Source organism: Triticum aestivum, chromosome 7A, assembly GCF_018294505.1.
Source record: "Triticum aestivum cultivar Chinese Spring chromosome 7A, IWGSC CS RefSeq v2.1, whole genome shotgun sequence".
In the NCBI taxonomy this organism is placed as follows: Eukaryota; Viridiplantae; Streptophyta; class Magnoliopsida; order Poales; family Poaceae; genus Triticum; species Triticum aestivum.
The window spans coordinates 131,536,618-131,559,313 of record NC_057812.1 but is presented as its reverse complement, the minus strand read 5'-3'; the positions used below and the strand labels follow the sequence as shown (position 1 = coordinate 131,559,313).

Here is a 22,696-nt window from a genome sequence, read left to right as displayed (position 1 = left end):
CGTTTCAGATCGGACGGTAGAATTGGCATGAAGGCAGACACGTCATCATCATCAACTCGCATTTTTATAAGAGTGGAGATATGTGCGAATTCGTTGTAGATGATGTAGGTCTTACGTTTAAGTGTTGTGCCGGTGAGCTGTGTGATCAGAATGATTTCCCTACGTAGTATGTGATGAAATCGCCAGCTAGCGCATCCACGCTTTGGTTAATTTGCTATGTTTCTTGCTTCTGAATCCTGACTAGGACAACGTCCATGCATTGCTATGGGGCACATATATTATCCCATTTCTCTAATTTGTCTATGAATAAGTTCCCGAATCCATGCTACCTTGAAAAATGAATGCTGGAAATTCTATTCTGGCATAACCCTTCAACAATTGTGTACTACTACTTAGATTCGGGACACATCCACTAACTGTCCTTGAGATGCATCGGACTTTTAGAAAGTAATTTGAAACTTCGTACTTTCTCGGTACCAAAATAAGTGTCTCAACTTCAGTACAAAATTGTACTAAAATTGAATACAAAACTTTAGTATAAATTCGCTAAATTTGAGACACTTATTTTGGGTTGGAGAGAATATAATGTATATTTTTGAAACTTTGAAACTTGATGTTTGATACGAGAAATAATAAAAATAACGATGGTTGTCGTGTTATTATTTTTCTACGCGCCAGAGGAAATAAATATGCGGATGTGCCAGTGTACTAAGTACACAAAAGAAAGATAGGGAAATTTATACTTTATTAACCCAGCCTAACTCGCCTTTGCTTGCAACATCATGTTTGATTTGCCAGTGGCTTTGGCTCGAGTCTCATCTCACCTCCACATGTCGAGTCTCCGTAGCCGGGCAGGTTCTCAATCCAGCCGGGCGTCTAGCCTGACAAGACGAGTTTACCGCGGGAGTCTGCGGTGTACTCTAGGCCGCCAAAGGTCACGATCTGACCTGGGGTGTAGTTTTCGACGGAGGCCAGATGGCCCGTCGAGGCGAATGAGCCACAGCTGATCTGCGAATGAGCCATCAATCCTTCTGTTGATCCCACAACGGATCTCTCAATGAAAGCACCAGTTTCGGTATAAGAACCGGCATACCTCGGGGTAGGGGGTCCCGAGGTGTGCATCTCGGGCAGATGGTAACAGGAACGGGGAGACAATGATTTATCCAGGTTTGGGGCCTCTTGATGGAGATAAACCCTATGTCCTGCTCTTGTTTATATTAATATAGATGTATCGAGTACAAAGTTGACCTACTCGAAATCGTAAGATGTTGTCTAACTCTAGGGCTAGGTGAATGATATTGCGTTGATGTCCTCTCTACGGGCTAAACCCCACGGCTTATATATACGCCGTGTAGGGTATCTAAGGTTACAAGGTCGTCATCTTAGCGTAGAGGTGGTAGGAGAAGTCTTGGAGTGTACGGCAAGTCTTCGGCAGATGCGGTCTTGATCCTCCCCCCATCGTGCAGCCTCCGGAGTCCACCTTGACAAGAACAAGAGCTCACCAGCCTAATCCGAGAAACCTGGGCTGACTAGGTTTTCTTTTACTAATAAGTATTTGAATAGTTATATTTGTAAACATTGAATTTGTAATGTTACTGAATTGTGTGAACCTAAATTATTGAGTTCAAACCTAATACGTGTACACATGTCTAGTTGAAATGGAGTATGAAAATCAAATATAAAAGAATTGGCAAATAAATCCTATTAGGGAGTAAAGGTTTAGGAGTTCGGCTAGGAATCTCTTAAAAAACACCTTAAATTTGAAGAGTTAAGGTTTGAGGACTCTCTCGCAAAACAATTATAGAAAATAGCACGATTTATCCATAGTACAACAATAGTTGAGATGTTGTAAATATTACATCTGAGATACTCCCTCCATTCCCTTATACAAGGCCACAAACTCAAATTACAGGTAACAAGGTAAAATTTAATGACTGCTTTGCAAGTCCACTTTTGTTTTTGTTAACTGGGATCATTAATACGCCCAGGTGCATGTAAGGAAGGAATTGGAAGGAAATAGCACAGTGTCATTATGACTACATGCATGCAAGTATTAAAACAATTGGTAGTACGAGAAAACATCATTAATTTTTTCCTCGATTACAGTTAGTGGTCTTGTATAGATGCAAACTGTATTTTTCATAATGGCCTTGTATAAGGGAATGGAGGGAGTAATTGGATGGTCAACAAGTTTTTGGAATTCAAGAGAGGAGTGACCATTTGCCGTGGTGCACCGGTGATATCTCATCTTTTTGGGGATGATACCTTGTTGTTTTTTGAAGCTTCTGGCCAGCAAGAGAACATTGTTAAAGGTTTGTTGAACACTTATTCCTCGGCTATAGGTCAACTTATTAATCCCGAGAAGTGTTCCATCCTTTTCTCTGGAAACTGTAATGTGTCAGTGGTGGAGGAAATCAATAATATCTTGGAGGTGCAGCAACAAGTGTTTGAACCAAAATATCTCGGTTTGTCGGTACCTGAAGGTAGAGTGCATAAGGGTCAGTTTGAGACCCTTCGGGACAGGCTAAGGAAAAGGCTAATTGATTAGAGTGAACAATATGTTTCTGTTGGGAACAAGGAGATTCTCATCAAGGCTGTGGCACAACCAATTCCAACATACGTTATGAGTGTGTTCCGACTTCCTGCTTCGGTGTGTGATGATCTTACAAAGATGATGAGGCAGTATTGGTGGGGGGTGGAGAACGGGAAGAGGAAGATGGCATGGCTTGGTTGGGAGAAGATGATGCTTCCGACGGCTATGGGAGGTATGGGATTTCGTGATATGAGGGCCTTTAATCAAGCTTTGTTGGCCAAGCAGGCGTGACGTCTCATTGACAGTTCGGACAGCTTGTGTGCTTGTTTGTTGAAGGCTAAATATTACCCAAGGGGGAATTTATTGGACACGGTATTCTCAGCTAGTTCTTCGGCGGTGTGGAAAGGTATTGTTCACAGACTTGATTTTTTGAAGAAAGGCATTATATGGCGAGTAGGTAATCACTAGTAGAAAAAGGGCCTTTTGTCCCGGTTCATAAGGGCCTTTAGTCCTGATTCTGGAACCGAGACTAAAGGGTCGGTACTAAAGCCTCCCCCTTTAGTCCCGGTTCTTATACGAACCGGGACTAAAGGCCCTCCACGTGGCCACTGCCTGGAGGTCCACCTTTAGTCCCGGTTGGTAACACCAACCGGTACTAAAAGAAATTTTATGATTTTTTTGAATTTTTTTCTGAATTTTTTTTTGATTTTCAAATTTCTGAATTTTTTTAACCTCTAATCTCTAATCACCCCTCATCACTGCTCAATTTAACATTTAATCTCTAATCACCCCTCATCATTCCAAATCATCTAACTTCCCGAACGGTCACCCATCCTCTCACTACTCCAGCCTGAGCACACTTAACTTCCGGGTTCTATTCTCCCTCGTTTCCAAGTCTGCACTTGTTGTTTTTCTGACAATAGTAAGATGTCAATCCTATTAACCCTCGGGAATATAGCTTGAGCATGAAGTCACACATTTCACTGTTTGAGTTTGAAACTATTATTCTAAAAACAATAATTATTTAGTAACACTAATATTTCTTGAATAAGTAGTTTGACCACAGTTTGACCATAGTTTGACCAGATTTGACCAAAATTCAAAAAAATGAAATAATTATTTAGTAACACTAATATTTCTTGAATAAGTAGTTTGACCATTGTTTGGCCACAGTTTGACCACAGTTTGACCATATTTGACCAAAATTCAAAAAAACTGAAATAATTATTTAGTAACACTAATATTATTGAATAATTATTTAGTAACACTAATACTTCTTGAATAAGTAGTTTGACCATAGTTTGACCAGATTTAACAAAAATTCAAAAAAAAAACTGAAATTTGAGCATAACTTTTTTTCCTTTTAGAATTTGAGGATTCTAAAAATTTGCAAACAGGCCATAGGCAGTCAAAATCACCCACGAATTTTCGTTCTGAACATTTTGATATATTATACATTTTTTTCCGACGTCGTATGCAAAAGTTATAGCCGTTTTATATTTTCCCTACATTTTTTGCAAAACATGTCCAAATTTAAGTTTTTAAATTTTCCTAACTAGTAGATGTAGTAATATAACTACCTCTCGAAGGATTTTATTTTTTGAAGTTTTTATCATTTTCTTTTGATTTTTTTCGAAACAAAAAAGGCGATCCACACGGGGGGTAGAGTTTGAAAATGGGACCTTTAGTCCCAGTTTAAGACACAAACCGGGACAAAAGGGCATTGCATCCTTTAGTCCCGGTTTGTGACTCAAGCCGGGACTAAAGGTCTAATCTTTAGTCCCGGTATGAGACACAAACCGGGACTAAAGGGCATCGCACTCTTTAGTCTTGGTTCGTGCCTCAAACCGGGACTAAAGGGCTCAGGTGAACCGGGACTAATGCCTTAGCCGCACGAACCAGGACCAATGCTCACATTAGTCCCGGTTCGTGACTGAACCGGGACTAATGGGCTGACCCGGCCTGGACCTTTGCCCCCTTTTCTACTAGTGAATGGTACTCTCATTAAAACACGGAGAGATGCTTGGATCCCTAGAGGACATAATTTTCGGCCAGTAACTCCCAAGGGGAATTGTCGATACAATTGGGTGGCTGACTTCTTGGATGAGTATGGTGCATGAAATGAGCAGCGGCTCAGGGAACACTTTTGGGACTTGGATGTGCGGGAGATTCTGAAGATTCGTACATCTCCTAGGAATGCGCAGGATTTCATCGCGTGGTTCCCTGAAAAGAGTGGGCACTTTAGTGTCCGAAGTGCTTACCATCCCGCAACGGAAGTTCAACATTCGGTACACTTAAGTTCCTCCAGTGGTAACCCCTCAGGACGGAGGCCTATCTGGCAGCGTATTTGGAGTTCCCAAGTTCCGTTGAAAATGAAGATTGTGGCTTGGAAGGCTGTTTCGGGTGCCCTTGCTACAAATGAGTGCAAGAAATATAGACACATCTCAGTTAGGGATGGATGTCCATTATATGGGAGAGAGAAGGAGACGAGCTTCCATGCTCTTGTATCATGTGATCATGCAAGCAGAATTTGGACACACATGAGGCTGGTATGTCGTCTTCCTAGCAATGATGTTTTACATGATACAGGACAGGACTGGCTGTTAAATGTTCTTGCGAACTGCGATGATCAAATGAGGGATTGCGCGATCATGCTGATATGGCGAATTTGGTCTTTGCGCTCAGACCTCACTCATGGAAAGGAGGCTCCCCCATTGTCGGCGACATCAGACTATCTCCAGAGTTACATGAACTCACTCAACCTATGTGGCAGATTTTCAACGAAAGAAATTATTAAAGGGAAGATGCCAAGGGTACAGGAGGCTCCATACGTAGTTCCCAGGACGAGCGCCCCTTTGGCTTGGCCGTGGCCGCCGGCTGAATTCGCTGCCCTCTCGGTGGAGGGTGCTTTTATGCAGGAGGACGGGTCTGCTGCGGCGGGTATGATCCTACGGCGTTAAGATGGGAGTGTTATCTTTGCAGCATACAGGTGTATATTCAATTGCAACGACGCGTTGGAAGCGGAACTGCATGCGATCATGCAAGGCATGGCACTGGCCGTGCAGCATTGTTCCATGCCAATTGTTGTGCAGTCAGACTCAGCATCGGCATTGGCAGCATTGACCGGGGAGAGTTTAACTAGGTCAGCTTATGGACACTTGGTGACGGAGATCAAGCATCATATGGAGACTCGGGAGTTTGTTCCTTCAAAAATCAAGCGTGAACAAAATAGGGTAGCACATCAGTTGGCTTTGTATAGTCGTACGAAGTTCACTACTGCTGTATGGCTAGGGAGATGTCCTCATTGTATTGAGGATTTGGTGCCATATGGAATAAAACTCTCTTTCTATCGCAAAAAAAAACAAGTTTTTTTGGAATTCAACGATACTCGTGTTAGAATCAGCGTAGGTCGTGGCATACATACTGCCCCCCCCCCCCCCCCACCCCACATCAATGTATGTGTATGAATGGTTTATCATCGGTCCTGTAGTACTGAACGGTAACAGGTACAAGAGCAACAAGAAGCAAAATTTACTGTCTTCATGCATGGTTAACGAGCCCAATAGCTATATTGTCTCCACTCGGTGATATGCACCGTAAAACTTGATGAGAAAGTTGCAGAGTGCGAGCGACTTCTCATTAAAGAGTATCTCACAAAGGACAGTCCTGCTTCTAAGACAGAACTTATTACTACACGTACCTAGATAGCCCTAGCCTAGCCATTGCTAACAAAGACAGCTAGTTATTGGGCCCTAGCCTAGCCATCGCGTGTACTAAATGGTAAACCTGCGCTGCTGCACGCCTCTGCACTGCTGCTGCTCGTCGTCAGTCGTAAAACACGCACAATTAACCGCAAGGAGTACGTGTGTCCCAAATTAAACTCACACTGACAGGCATGCAAGGCAGCAGCCATGGATGGGTCGACGATCAATCGCCATGACCATCCAGGCATGTAGCCGGCCTTATCAACCGATTCTTACATTAGTTTGGTGAAAAGATTGCAGCTTGGTAGATAGTAGATCAGTCGGGCATAGCTTTGTTGATCCATACCAACTACTAGTAGCTTGCTACCGTCGGAGCTAGCCTCAAATCACACGATGGCCGGGGCCTCCGACTCGTCCATGCACGGCGCGTCGGTGACGACGAAGCTGGTGTAGTCCGGCGATGACGACGACGACGAGCCACCGACGGCGATGGTGACCGGCCAGCAGTAGTACGTGGCGGGGTACCTGGTCGTGACTTCCCCGCTGGCCATCGTCGTCGTTACGTGGCTGGCGAAGACCCCGCTCAGCATCAGCTCCACGCCTTCGACGCTGCGGCCCTCAAAGAGCGCCCGCACGTACCGCATCGGCACGTCCTCGCCCGGCGTCATCCCCACCATCACGATCGTCTCTTGCGCCATCCTCGGCGACACGGCGATTGGCAGCGGCAGGTCGAACTCGGCGATCTTCGTCGGCGACGCCGACGACGCGCTCGTGATGTCCGTGAGCCGGACGGTGACGTTGTTGTACTCGCCGGAGGGCGCGCCCGCTGGGGTTGTAGGCCACGAAGACGAAGGTGAGCGTCACGACGTTGTCAGGCGGCGGCATCGACGGGATCCTGTCGACTGCCACATGGCCCCCGGAGAGCCTGAACTGGAGCTTCTGGGGGCGGAGCATCAGCACCGCGGCCCGAATGATCACTGCCACGGCCAGCACTGTCACCACGGACGCCGCCGCCCACCGCGCCACGTACAGCCATCCGAACCTCTTGGTCGCCGTCTTGCTCTGGTCGGTGGCTACCATATGCATCAGTCCGGAACTCTGGAAGTCTGGATGTGGCTACCACTGCGTACGTCTTCGTCGTGAATGACATCCACTTCGGGTATCTATTTATAGATAATTTGCTCCTCCCCCCCCCCCCCCCCCCCCCCTCTCTCCTGCATGGAGATAATTTATCAGTTTTGCTAGAACTCATCTAGATGAGATTTAATTTGGTCTCATTCACCTTTTATAGCCATTGGATATGATGCTATAAGATGCGTGTGTGCTGACGTGGGTTGTATCCGTTCTTGTTTTCCAGGTGAATGAGACCAAATTACGTCTCATCTAGATGAGTTCTAAGTACTCCCATAATTTACTCTCGGCGACCAGCCTCCGATTATGTCACATCTAAATATCACATAATACCTCACATCCAACTATGACAACATCATACATCATTATTAGATAACTAAAGCCTCACCATTGTATTGTTTGTTTGTTTTGTTTCAATTTCTTGCTGTATTTCTTTTGTCGCCCACGACACCCAGCCCAGAACGATGGGAGCTTCTCCGACTAGGCCGGCCCAATGTCAAACTGACAACAAGCAGTCGCGTGCAAAAATATCAAAAAAGGAACGCCTCGTGAGTGGCATGGTTCAAACCGCGAACCTTCTGTTGGTGCACTCATCTTGCAAGCCACAGAAACCGACTAGTTGTACTGATAAAATAGTAGCTCATAGTTTCAAGAACTAACGGTATTGCATAACCTAATAGTACTAGAAAATTGGGTTGATCCTCAAAAGAAAAAGTACTAGAAAATTGCAAACAGTTTTTCAAGTATTGAACGCCTTTTCAAATAAACACGACTGTTCTTAAAATTTTCTAAATATTTGGTACAACTATTAAGAAATATTATAAAATCCCGACATTTTTTAAATTTGTAAAAACAAAACTTGAAAATGTGAACCTCTTTTGAAATTTAGAGCATGTTTGGAAACATGAAAAGGATTAAATATTTCAGAACATTTTTTTTGAATTGGTGAACACATTTTTTGAAAACTCGAGGTGGTCGACTGCAAGCTTTAGGCTACCACATGTGTGTTCAAACCCTCGAATCCATTGGAGGGTTTGTTCAAACCCTTGAAATTGCCACCACGTGTGGGTGAAAACACTCAAACCGATCCGAGGGTTTGTTCAAACCATCGATGGTTTGTTCAAGCACTTGAAATCCCTACCCCGAAGAGGGATGTGAAACCCATGCATGTATGTTCAAGCCCTCGAATCGATTCAATTCGGGGGGAAATCACAACCAATTCAATCAGTCCGAAATCGAAGCCTAACTGTCAATTGAATAGGTGCAATTTACATTCCACAGCAAATCGAAAGCGACGTGTTAAAATGGATGCTACATAGGGGATGGAGGACGTATCACCATTGACACGGAGGAGGGAGGGGGAGGAGTGATCGCCGTGTAGATCTCGTCATCACCGCCAGTGAGATGCAGAGGGGAGAGTGGGCGATGGGAGGATGGGAGCTTGAGGTGGTGGGAGAAGGAGAGAGTGGGTGATGGGAGGGGTTGGGGTGAGGGGAGTTATGGCACCCCTTCAGGAGCCAACACGGTTTCTATCGTGTGTCCCCACGCGTGCAACTACTCCTTCCCATGTGCACCCCTCGCATCTCTCGGGTCTAGCTCACTGGAAACGACCTATTTGACTGTTTTCATCGATGAGTGACGTGCAGTGCAGACCCAATAATATTTGCTATGAAACAAACAGTCTGAAAACAAAAAATACTACCTCCACGTCACGTAAGACTAGCCACATCGAGTCCAACTCGGCAATTTTTCCTAGTATGTGGCAATGAATTAATGAGAAGAGTGATAGTTTTAGTACTACCTCCGTCCGGTGAAAAAAATTATGGAGTGGAGTGAAAATGCATTGGAAAGGTGCAAGCCGCCATCTCTCCATTTTAACTATCCTACCCCCAATGACCTACTAAGTGCATGAAAAAAATTAAAAAAACCATGTGTAGAATGCTATTGGTCTTGATTACCTTGTGATGAGGGAGAAGCAATATTTTTCTACTTTAATGTGCATTGGGAAAATAAATGTACACTCTTTTGTGGACAAATTTTAAAGCCAAACGTCTGTAGGCATTGGCCCCTCCCTCTCCTTAGTCCAATCACAAATTGCCAGCTCAATCTCACCCTGTAAAACTCTGTAGATCTCCGTGGATGTAGCATTGTTGTTAGTCTAACACTGTATGGTTGATCCACTTGGCGAGAGGCAGGTCGATCAGGTGCCTGTGCAGCATGCAGTGCTTCCAAAAGTCCAAATTAGACCTCTCCTAATACATTGATGCTAAAATGATGTGCTAAGTGCATTAAAATGCTTATCAACTAATGTTCCCAATGTATCGGTGCTTAGATTTTGTAGCTAAACCTCCTCTATTTAATTGTTTAGTAATAAATCTCTTTCATGTATTGGTTGGTAGTTTTTTACCTAGGTCCACGTGTTTAGCATTGGTTATTTAAATGCTCTCTTTCTTTTTAAATGCTTTGCCACATCATATTTTTATCTATGTGACATCCTTAACACTTGTACACGATGAAGCACTGGGAAGGGCCTTAAAGACATGATGAAAGTGGGGTTCCTTTCGGTCATCTTTAAGGGGCTGTTTGGTTTATTGCCCTAAGGCGCTGAACCAAAAAATTGGTCGTTGACCAGCTGTAGGGTGCGTGTTTGGATGGGATCCAAATAATTGACACGCCAACCCGACTCACCTTTCCTTTGCTTCTTTTACGCCAATCTGTTGGTAAGGGCGAGGGCGGTGGAATTGTTGGCCAATTTTTTGGCTCACCAACAGCGCCAACGATTTGGCGGGGCTAACCTGAGCTGAAATCAAACAGCCTCTAAGAGCATCTTTAGCCGCGCCCCCAACAGGCCCTCCTCAGGCGTTTTTGCCTCGTCAGTACCAAAAAAATGGTCCAGTCGCGTCCTCAGAAGCCCGTTTTTCGCCGGCTCGGGCCAAAACTGGTGCCAGCGGACCCAGGCCGAACCCGGCGCCCTGGGGGCGCTTGGGGAGCCAGCACAAGCGAAAAAGGCGTGTGGGTCTGCCCTGGCAGCGACCCGAGGGCCTTTTCCCGTCGTTTCTTGACGCTTTTCCCTCGCATCCCTCCCGCTCGCTCGCCTTCCTCCCGCCGTTCCCTCCCTTTCTCCCGCCAAACCCCCTCCCGCTCGCCTTTTAGTCGCCGCCATGCCACCGAAGAAGTACGCCATGCCGCGCGCGGCGGCAACCACGACTGGCACCGTGGCCCAGCCGAAGCAGAGGAAGCCAAGGGCGCCGCCATTGAAGCCACCGGGCATGTCGAACGCCGAGTGGAGGGTGGAAGTTCAGCGAGGCGACGCAGTCACCGCCGACCGGCGGAACAGGGCCATCGCCAAGAAGGCCCGCGACAACGCGGCGCGCGCGGCGGCGTCCTCCTCATCGGTCGACCACGCGGGGATGATGAATCCACCCGTCGTCAGCCACGCCCAGTACGCGCCCTGGGGACAGCAAGGCGTCGGATCTCCATGGGGATCGTCGTCTCCCGGCTACACCGACGGCGACGCGCACGGTGGGTTCAACCCAAACGTGACCTTCCCCATGGCCACCGCGCGACGCGCACACCCTCGCCCGCCTTCGTCGGCGTGCAGTACCCTCCATACAACTACTCGCCGCCCGCCTACGCGTCCACACCGACGCCCCATCTCCGCCGTGGACCGCTGCCCTTCTCGCACCTAGGCGACACCGACGACACAGGAGCCGACATGGACGACATCATCGCGACAGGATCGACCGCGGCCGCCGCGTCTCCCGGGTTCGCCACCCAGGACGAGGTAGTGGATCTCAGCGGCGACATGGAGGCCGAGCTCGGCTACGTCTACGGCGAGGACGCGCACGAAGCGCAGGAACCCGAGAAGGAGGAGGAGGAGGAGCCGGTTCCTGATCCGATGAAGGGACGCCAGAAGAAGAAGCGGGCGGCTAGGTCAGGCGAACCGCGCATCAAGTGGACGTCCAAGGAGGAGGAATGCCTCGCCGAGGCATGGAGAGTCGTCTTCCTCGACCTGACCACCGGCACGAACCAGAGCTTCGAGACGTACTGGGACCGCATCAAGGCCGAGTTCGACGAGCGGAAGCTCGTCGACCCCTACTTCAAAGGCGTCTACATGCAGCGCGGCTCCAAGGCGATGGCGAATCATTGGGGGCGTATCCAGGGGGCGTGCAACAAATGGCATGGAATCGTCGAGGAGGTCGCGGCTCGCCCGGAGAGCGGCACCAGCGTTGAGGATCAGGTACGCACGCCGTTCGTCCGCATCTCTTCGTCGTCTACGCCCGCCGCCCGTCAACTGTTTGTTCCTCCGCGCAGTTGCTGCGCATGTTCACCATGTATCGGCGCGACAACCTCGACGCCGACTTCAAGTACCTCCACGTCTACCAGCGCATTGACAAGTGCGAGAAGTGGGCGGAAGTCCCACGTACCCTCGACAAGGCCAAGGAGACATACAAGCCGGACGCGACGACTCCGGGCGCGTCAAAGGGGCGGCCGGACGGCCACAAATTGGCAAAGAAGGGGGAAAACGCCGACGCGGCAACCGCGCGAGTGCAGGAGTCCATCAAGCATAGCCTCGCCGACACCCAGTCCCGGGCCGTCCTACGTGAAGAGAAGACCGAGGCGCGGTGGTCGTCGCTGATGACGAACAGCGCCATCAAGCTCGACCTGCTCCGGACCAACGTCGACGCGAAGAAAAGGAACACCGACATGACTTTTCTGATGGGCGGGGCGGACATGCTCCAGAGCAACGACGAGCAGCTCAGGGTGTGGTACATGGCGGAGCGCGGCCTCATCCTGAACCAGATGCAGACGGCAATGCCGACGACGCCGACGACGACAGCTCCCGCGCCCACGGCCACACGGACGCCAAGTCCGAACGACGCCTCCACATCGCCGCCCAGCAGTACCGAAGCCACGCCGACACAGCCCAGCACCGAAGCAGCTCCGACACCGCCGAGCCCGCGCACGCCGACTCCGCCAACGCCTGGAGCCGACCCCGCCGAGTGATTCGTTGCGCACACGAACTTGCGGCGTGCGGCGCTCTGTTTTTTGTAACGCCAAACTACGTCTGATCGCCGGATTTGTGGTGTCTTTTGTGAGAGGGAACGACCTAGTTCAAATTTCCCGCATCCTGGGGCTGCCGCTTGGGGGCGTGACTGGGAGCTAGGTCACCCCAGGGGCCGAACTAGCGTCGGCACGCCCCAAGCCGCTCTATTTAGACGCCCCGGGGAACCGAACAGCTGGAGATGCCCTAACTACTTCAATACTGTTGCTCTCGTGCCCAATATCCCTGCACCGAACACATGCATGCTCCAGCACGTAGTTACTCCTTGTCCACCACCTGTGCCGGCTGCCAGTGCATGCATCTTGGCTCCGACCTGACCTGCCACCTTCCATTAACTTTCTCAAAGGACATGTCCTGCTTCTAGATAGCCCTAACCTAGGCATACGTACCAAGACAGCTAGCGTCGCGTGTAGGGAATGGTAAACCTGCCACGGCGAAAGACTCGGTAGGTCGCGCTGCTGCACGCCTCTGCACTGCTGCTGCTCGCCGTCAGTCGTGAAACATGCACAATTAACTGCAAGGAGTACGTTCTGTCTCAAATTAAACCCACGCTGACAGGCATACAAGCAGCAACCATCGATCGACGATCGATCGCCATCATCCATGCGTTATCAATCGATTTTACTACATACACTAATGTAGTAAACACTCAGTGGATTGCAGATAGCTAGACGGATCGGTAGGCATATCTTGGTTGATCCATGCGGGAGGCAATGCATGGCATCACCTAGCTGGCTACCGTTGGAGCGGAGCTGGCCTCAGTTCACACGATGGCCGGGGCCTCCGACTTGTCCAGGCACGGCGCGTCGGTGACGACGACGCTGGTGTAGTCTGGCGACGAGGACGACGACGACGACGGGCCACCGACGGCGATGGTCACCGGCCAGCAGTAGTACGTGGCGAGGTCGCTGGTGGTGACGTAGTCCCCGCTGGCCATGGCCACGTGGCTGTGGAACACCCCGCGCAGCATCATCTCCACGCCGTCGACGCTGCGCCCCTCGAAGAGCGCCCGCACGTACCGCATCGGCACGTCCTCGCCCGGCGTCATCCCCACCCTCACCATCGCCTCGTGCGCCGTCCGCTGCAGCACCGGGATGGACTCCGGCAGGTCGAACTCGGCGATCTTCGTCGGCGACGGCGACGACGCGCTCGTGACGTCCGTCAGCCGGACGGTGACGTTGGTGTACTCGACGGAGGCGCGCCCGCTGGGGTTGTTGGCCACTAGGACGAAGTTGAGCGCCACCTCGTTGCCCGGCGGCGGCATCGACGGGATCCAGTCGACTGCCACGCGGCCGCCGGAGAGCTTGAGCTGCAGCTTCTCAGGGCGGAGCATCACCACCACGGCCCGAACGATCACTGCCACGGCCAGCACGGTCACCACGGACGCCACCGCCCACCGCGCCACGTACAGCCATCCGAACCTCCTGGTCGCCGTCTTACTCTGGTCGGTGGCTGCCATTTGCATCGGTATGGAACTCTGGATGTGCGAGTACAAGTGGCAACTACTGGCTAAGCTACAGTCGTTAGAGTTGCACACGTAACATGCATCAATTAGCTAGCTACCGCTGCGTACGTCTTCGTGAATGGGAACCACTACCGGTATCTATTTATAGACAATTTGCTCTCGGCGGCCGATTTAATTATTATCACTTTTGATATTTCTTAGATGTCTGATTTTATGCATCTGTCATCATCTTCCTTCCTTCTGCCACGCCGGACCTCGCCGGAGAGCAACAAACTTCATCAGAGAAGACAACCCCACTATTCATTTTTGAAAGAAGGCATTGCCCCACTATCTATCTTAGGTGAAAGCCATTACCCCACTATTTATCTTAGGGAAAGCCATTGCCCTAGTATCTACTTTATGGGTGTGTGTGTGTGGAGGGGGGAGGGGCAATGCTACACCTACGTAAAGTAACGTAGGTGTTTTATGTAATGTATAACGTGGACAATCGGGATTGGATTAAGGGGGATTGAGGGGCCCACCCCACTGAAAATCAGAGGGGGGGGGGGGTCATTGTTAGGGAGGTTACATTGCCTTACGTATATCTCTTCGTAGATAGAGCATTATAGGGGGGGGGGAGGGGGTGTGCGCTGGAGTTCTTCCGTGGTGTGCCGAGGCTTAGAGGGAAGGCCGGCGCAACAACTAGCACGGCAGTGGGGGAGATCGATGGGAGGGCTGGGCAACGAAAGCCCCCGGCTTTGGGGGGTGGGGCGGTGGGAGGTAGGCAGTTAGTCCTGTGTTGGCCAGTGACTACGTGAGGAATAAGATGGTGGAGGTTGGACATAAGCAATGTTGATCTATTTTCAGCCATTAGATGAAGATCTAATGGCCATCGATGAAAGTGACTATTGTAAGATGTTTTTTGAAGTACCTAAGAAAAAAAAAGGTCCCTTTGATTATACGTGCACACGTACGTGTAATGTCCATTACGGGACAGTCTATTCAATGGACAGGCTATTCGTAATTCAGTTGGGTGAAAATTGAAATTGAAGTCGGTCCCTCATAGTAAATCCAACATCTAGCAACCATTTTTTCTTCATCCAACCATATTTCCTTATCTCGACTCCCACGGGCCGAACCGCCGCTCCTCGGCACCCGCGGCCGACGGTACAGGGCCACACATACCTCACCATCCTGCCCTGCGCGAGCCACAACCCTCCTTCATCACTCTAAATCTTCCCACGTCGAGTTTGTCGACGATGACCCCACACCCTCGATCCGAGTGGCAGCGCGCAAGCCACCAACTAGCCGCCACGGGCTGACCGCCCCGTGGGCAAAGAAGCAGGGCCGACTGCCGGCGGCTTCCTCTAGGCTTTGCCCAGAGAGGGACACCAGTGACGACGAGGGAGAGGGCGGTGGGATCGGGACGAAGGCGGGGGAGGGCCGGTGCCGCCCAAGTCGGACATGGAAGGAGCGATGCGCGCGTGTGGGAAGATTGATATCTATAATATAGAAGGCATTCATGTTGCATGCTTGCATGGTGAAAGAAATACGGTAGTGAGGGCAGCTATTTTTCCATTTAGATACGGAAATGGAAAGGTGCACACTAGTGCGGGAGTAGTCATCTGCCAAGTCCTGCCGCCCGCTCGTTTTGCCTCGTGATTCTCCTAGTAGTTCAATTTCGCACAAGGGCACAATAAAAAAGAAAATAAATCCCTCAAAAAGTTTAACTTTCAATGATGAAACTTACGGTTTTTGAATCTAAAACTGTCAGGTTTCAACCAATTTCACATATATAATTTCAAGCAATTTTTTCTATCGATTGTAAACACAAAATAATTATTTTTTATCGGTCGCTCGTACTAAGTTTCAACATTTAATTTTAACATATTTTTTTAAAAAGTCATTAAAATTCAAAATGGATTTTATTTGAAAGCGCTGGTCACAAGAAATACGAATATGAAAACATAACTTAACTTTTAAAGCTTTGAAAATCGGAAGCCAAAATAAAAAGCAGGCATCAGGAACATGCATGCCCCCGCACTTGCGTATCACAAATCCTCTCCCATTTAGATATGGAAGATTTATGTCTGATTTTTAAGGCGCAATATACTGTGATGTACTCCTATGCTTATCAACAAGTTATAGGAAAACAAGTTATGATGTTGTCTGAATGTTTGAGACTTGATGTGCTCCTATTGCTCATTTTCTACCACCGGCGAATACATTGTTGTATTGAGCTCTTGCCGCTCGCTGGCTGGACGGCGAGACGGTGATCACAGCGGGGAAAATTACTCTGCTCTTCCCGCAAAATTACTCTAGCAAAACCCCGCCCAGACAATGGATCGGGATAACATGGCGATACCCGGCCTGGTTTCACTTTCACCCCGTTACCATGTTGCCTTCTGCGCATGCACCATACGAAGTCCATACACATATCGACAGCCTCTACCTAGGAGGGGAGAGCAAGTTTTTGTTTTCCATGGCGACCAGCACTGGGAAGTTCACTGATGGCTTGTGGGGCCCGAAGCACTACATCCTGGCGGCCATCGCCGTGACCCTCGCCGTGAGCGCCGTGGCCGTCGTGACCTCCGTCATCCTCAGCCCCGCGCGCATCGTCTTCTCCGTGACCGCCACCTCCACCAACCAGGTCCAGGGAGCGCCGGTGTTGATCCTAAACTTCACCGTGGACGCTGCCAACCCGAGCCGCCGCGCGGGGGTGGAGTACAGCTCCCTCACGGCCCGGCTGCGGGTGTACAGCGCGAGCCACGGGGCGGACGCGTCGGTGCAGACGGTGGTCCACCAGGCCATGCCGCTCCTCCAGCCGCCGGCGAGCTCGAGCAGCTTCCGTGCGTCGGCCTTCTTCGACCTGCGCTTCTTGGTCAGTAACTCCGGCGGCAACAAGGGCGTCCGTGCACAGCGGGCGCCTCCCATGAGCGTGCTGGTGAGGGCCCAAGTCCGGTTCAAGGTCGGGCTGGCCTACTCCCGCCCGTACGACGTCGAGGTGTCCTGCCAGCCCGTCGACTTCTTCACGGCCGCCGCCGCCGGTACGAGGATCGGCTGCGTTGCCTGACAGATCCATCGATCTATGCTCTAGCTGTTTGTGTCGATATGTGAATCTCTGTAGGCCTGCAGATCCATTTGTTTCGACAGTCCAAATCATATGCCATTTTAGATCTCCAAGTGAAGGCCCCAAGTGAATGGTTCTGCTTCTGCTGTGTTCTTCTGGTTTCCCTCCATCTCCAGAATAGGATTATTAAAGAAAATTGTTCATGAAAGGGTTATTAATTGTTTGTTTCTATGGTATGCTTACTGCACCAAGAAATGCAGAGAGTTTCTTGATTACCTGAACTTATGCATTTAGACGTACAATACGATTATCAAGAGACGCCTTACATAGGATGCATCAACTGGTCTTCCTGTTCCTTTTTTTATGTACATATCAACAGAGTTGTTCCGATAAAACACATTACAGGAAACAAACCCCAAGTTATATAGCTTAACATACTGATATAATAAAGATACTGACAATGGACAATCTGAAAACACTTCAGAAGATCAAGGAATTGGCCCAAAAGAATTTTCATTAATATTTTTTTCTGAGATACATTTTGTTGAGGGTTCGTTTTGAGATTAAAAAATTGAGAGAATGTTTTGAGGATTTTTTTTTGAGGAAGATGTTTTGAGATAAATGAGAAGGGAGAAAAGTAGTAGTCTTTTTTTTGAGAATCAGAAAAGTAGTAGCCAGGTTTCGTCACGGCCCAAAATCAGTGAAAGCCCATCCACCTGACTCCTTTGTTGGCCCTTCTACATTTATTCCATTGATTTCTTCAATTTGTTTGCATATATGACATACCGGAGTTTCTCCACAAAAAAAAATGGCATACCGGAGGAATTCCCTATTTACCGCTCTCTACGTCGTACTGTCGTCGTCGATTCACACAGGCAAGTCGACCTATCGAGCAATAGGGCCGACCCATGTATAGCAGTACGTGCAGCATTCTAGTAAACCGTTTTCGGAACCTTCTAGATCGTCCCCAGTTGGTATTTACCGGTTTTGGGAACCTTCTAGAAGGTTCCTGAACCGGGTTTTCCTTTTTCCAATTTATTTTTCTTCTTTGGTTTCCTTTTCTTTTTCATTTTTCAGTTTCAGTTTCAATATTTTTCATGTTATTTTTCTTTTTCGAAATTTGTTCAGAAATTTCAAGAAATTCATGTTTTCAAAAAACATGAAATTCAAAATAATGTTCCTTTTTAAAAATTTGTTCGTTTTCAAAATTTTGGTCATGTTTTTTGTTTTGTTTGGGAGTTTCAGAAAATATTCTCATTTTCAAGAAATGCTCCCGTTTTAAAAATTGTTTGCATTTTTGAATTTTGTTTGTGAGCTTCAGAAATGTTTCTGTTTTCAAATTAGTTCATGTTTTTAAATTTTGTTCATAGATTAAAAAATGTTTGCATTTCCAAAAAAATGTTTGTATTTTCAAACATTGTTTGTGTTTTTGAATTTTGTTTGGGAGTTTCAGAAAATGTACCCATTTTCAAAACAAAGTATGTGTTTTCAAAAATGTTTGCGTTTTTTAATTTTGTTTGTGAGTTTCAGAAATGCTCAGGTTTACAAAATTTGTCGGTTTAAACAATTGTTCGTGTTTTTAAAAAATATTCATGTTTTCCAAAATTCTTCACGTTTTGATTTTTTCTGGGAGTTTTAATATTTTTTTCCGTCCTTAAGAAATTATTCGCATTTACAATTTTTGTTCTTAGATCCTAATTGTTTGTGATGTTGAATTTATTTTGAGTTTCAAAAAATATTCCTGTTTACAAACTTCGTTCATTTTTTAAAAAACATGTTACCGTTTTCCCAAAAATTGATCAATGATTAAAAAATAATGTCGTTAAAAATTATTAAGAAGATTAGTGTTCAAAAAAATTCACTTTTTTTAAAAAAAGTTATGTTTCTGAAATGCTCATCACAATTTTTAAAAGGTTTGTGTTTCAAAAAAATATGCACGTTTGCAGAGAAAAGCTCGCGTTTGATCTTTTAAAGAATTTCGGATGTGGCACTGACATTCCTTCTTAAAGTTTTGCGCCACTGTCTTAGTCAGTAACTTTCTACCACCACATGAGGTCTCCCGCTCGACCCCCTGCCAGCGCGCTAATCTTTTTGCAGATTATTCACCCGCCATGCGCTATAGTACCCACACGCCCTGCTGGGCCGGCCCAGTCGTGGCGGTGGGGGGGGGGGGGGGGGGCTGTGCGAAGCCCCAACAGTGTGCCGCAATAAGCGGCACATAGGAGCTCCCCATACCGGGGGAGCCACAACAATATCATTTTCAAACAACTCACAAATAAATCATTTATTTCTTTATTCTACCACTCATCTCACGGAGTGTAAAGTAGTCTTGCTACATGGTACAACCACCAGGTCCTCCATAGTACTCCCTCCATTCCACAATGTAGTGCTTTCTCTATCCTCGTGCTTCAACTTTGACCGTAAATTTAACTACCAAGACTGATTGCGGCGAGAGTAAAAATTATATCAATGAATTCGTATTCGAAAGAAGTTTTCAATTATATATTTTTTTCTCCCGCCGCAATTGGTCTCGTTGGTTAAATTTATGATCAAAGTTGAACCTCGAGAAGTGCGGACGCACTATATTTTGGAATGGAGGGAGTAAAACATTTCATCTACAGATATAACGGCTCCATAGCATTTCTTGTGGATAAAGAAGCAACTAGACCCTTGGGCCATGGATCAATTATGTAGCCTCTACCAGTGTCATCAACAAATCTGACGTCTCGAACGGTTGCTGAATAAATTCCAGGCCAATGCACATTGCCCATTGCGGGACTAGCACTCCCAGGATCAGACATGGTGTAACCACCCCATTGTATATTATTTGCATGGTCTGCCATATTAATGAAAATACTTTTTGGCCAAAATCCAACAACACGAAGGTTCTGATTATCATAACCAAAGTACAACCACCAGTCACCATCATCTTTCTTCTGCAAGAGAATTAAAAGTAACTAGAAATTATTCCAATAACTAGCAAATGACTTGGTGCGAAATGAGAGTCAGTTAGTGATGTCATCATCTAGGCATAAAAATCTAGACCACAAATAGCTCTTTAGGTTACAAATGTTTCATCGCACAGTAAATGATATTCAGTGTGTTCATGTGTTTTAACTATGTACCTTGAATATCTTGATTGTCATCTTAAGTTTCCCATTTTTAGGATCTATAGTGTCTCCTGGAGTGATAGGGGCATTTTGTACAGGCACAAAACCATCACACTTCAAGTTATAGCATCCAATCGATCTATACCCATCAGCCTATTACACAAGACAGTATCATGAAGTGTACGTCAATATGGTATATAGATATTGTCCACCACAAAATATGGTATATGGATAAGAAAATGTAAACCATAATCTTTTCAAAATATTAAACCCGCAAAAACCCTGAGAAATGCAAAAATTAATCATGTACCGTCCATTGTGTAAAGAAATGTGTATTGCTATCACCATAATTAGACAGGCTAACTTGCATTGAAGATTTTTTTTTTATTAAAATACAACCATAAATTTATGGGGTGACATAATAGATGGATTTAAAAAAAGCTACAATCATCACTGAAAAGGAAAATCATGCATTCCACGTAGGTTATGCTTGAGTAACCATCGAGGAAACTTACAATCCATCCGGCCATTACAACGTTTAGACTACCATAGTCATCCCCTTTCTGATTTATCACGCATATTTGTGATGAGCTTGTTTGAGTATTGAAATTTCACAAACCACATACATCAAATGTTCCCATAGCACCGAAAAGAACGGTTTGAGAGTTTGTGGTTGACTCAAAAAGAGCATACTGCGGAAAAATGAGACAACGGTTAATAACACACTTCACAACGTATACTTACAATACAAGGTGTATATAGGCAACTCCATAAGTGGTTTCTAAATTAACCGAGTAACATAAAATCAACCGGGTAATGTATTTTATTATTTTCATGAGGCAAAAAAACATGATTGAAGGAGGGAAAATTCAATATTCTTTTTATGCCAATTCTCTATTTTACCTTTGTAAGAAAAAGCCTTCTACCGTAATTAATTTAGTGTGTTTGTGCAGAGAAGATCCTTGGCTTTGTGAAAGGAAGATAAGAAGAGTCGCAAAAATGGAAGAGAATGCACAAATAAACTCAGGTATACAATCAAAACAGAGAAATTTAGCAACAAGCTTCTCCCTTGTTAGTAAATCAAAATAAAGTGTGGTCTATTAAAGTCAATACAAATCCATAAATATGCATCCCTTTCATTACAAATAACCAAATCTATTTTATATGTATATATAATGCATCAAATCTAACAATTGTGTAGACAACCTTCAACTTACATGGCTAATTCCACTCTCGCCAGCTTTTGTGGGTAGTAAGCTACCATTCCAGAATGATTATTGCCTCATTTTATTCATATTCTCAGAATATGTACCATTAGGCGATGATATCACAACTTTAGATGAATAAATAATCAACAAAATGAGAAGTTGTTGAAGGCGCACAGCCGGTTGCATTTTGCAACCAGAACTGCAATCCTTCTCTTCAGTGAAGATATTGTGGGGGAAAAGCTAAGTAAAAATTCTAAGGGAAAGGTTTTGCATATTTTGGGTTTTAGTGACACACGCGCGCGCGCGCAGACACACACACAGATATAGTTATTCTTCACCTTGGGTGAGGAATAGTTATTCTTCACCCTGGGTGAGGAATAGTTATTCTTCACCCCTCTTTATTTTGACGTCAATGCATCATATTTTTAGGTTTCGTAAATTTTTTCTTATTTCATATGTAAAAAGGGAACATAAGAAAATATATACTCGCTGTAAAAAAATTTGGGTTTTCCCTTTTCCAATTTTTTTCTTCTTTGGTTTCCTTTTCTTTTTCAATTTTTTAGTTTTATTTTCTATTTTTTCTTGTTATTTTTCTTTTCCGAAATTTGTTCAGAAATTTCAAGAAATTCATGTTTTTCACAAAATTCATGAAATTCAAAATAATGTTCCTTTTAAAAATTTGTTCATTTTCAAAATTTTGGTCATGTTTTTTATTTTGTTCGGGAGTTTCAGAAAACATTCTCATTTTCAAGAAATGCTCCCGTTTTAAAAAATTGTTTGCATTTTTTAATTATGTTCGTGAGCTTCAGAAATGTTCCCATTTTCAAATTAGTTCGTTTTTTAAAATTTTGTTCATAGATTCAGAAAATGTTCGCGCTTCAAAAAAATGTTCGTGTTTTCAAACACTGTTTGTGCTTTTGAATTTTGTTCGGGGGTTTCAGAAAATGTACCCATTTTCAAAACATAGTCTGTGTTTTCAAAAATTATTTGGGTTTTTGAATTTTGTTCGGGAGTTTCAGAAAATGTACCCATTTTCAAAACAAAGTCTGTGTTTTCAAAAATTATTTGGGTTTTTGATTTTTGTTTGGGAGTTTCAGATATGTTGGTTTACAAAATTTCATGCTTTAAAATTTTGTTCGCCGGTTTCAAAAATTGTTCATGTTTTCAAAAAAATATTCATATTTTCCAAAATTCTTCACGTCAGTGTGGTTGTACTTGGGGTTAGACTTCATTGTAAACTTGGTTGTGGCTGAGAGGCCCCCATGTGGGCCGCCCTCGTCAGGGACGCCTGAGGGTGCGGGCGAGGGGAGGGGGGCATCCCCCCCCCCCTCTCCTCGCTGTACGGATCAGTATTGACCTAGATCATATGTGTTATATATATCCTTTGTAAGCCGCCTCACGGGGTAAGTTGATCTGTTATAAATCCTTGGC

General features: G+C 46.2%; 2 protein-coding genes and 1 pseudogene across 2 annotated transcripts; all 3 read right to left on the bottom strand.

Annotated features, from left to right (window-relative positions):
• Window positions 1-6,025: 6,025 nt before the first annotated feature.
• On the bottom strand, window positions 6,026-12,784 carry LOC123153167 (uncharacterized; annotated as a pseudogene).
• Window positions 12,785-13,037: 253 nt separating this feature from the next.
• LOC123150864 (uncharacterized) lies at window positions 13,038-14,058 on the bottom strand. The gene has a single exon (XM_044570681.1). It carries the CDS (start codon window positions 13,896-13,898, stop codon window positions 13,197-13,199), a length of 702 nt encoding a protein of 233 aa, XP_044426616.1. The 5' UTR covers window positions 13,899-14,058; the 3' UTR covers window positions 13,038-13,196.
• Window positions 14,059-19,562: 5,504 nt separating this feature from the next.
• Window positions 19,563-20,427, bottom strand: LOC123153166 (uncharacterized). The gene is made up of 3 exons (XM_044572413.1): window positions 20,368-20,427; window positions 20,073-20,210; window positions 19,563-19,883 (listed from the first exon to the last, which is right to left on the bottom strand). Exons 1-3 carry the CDS (start codon window positions 20,425-20,427, stop codon window positions 19,563-19,565), a joined length of 519 nt encoding a protein of 172 aa, XP_044428348.1.
• Window positions 20,428-22,696: the final 2,269 nt, after the last annotated feature.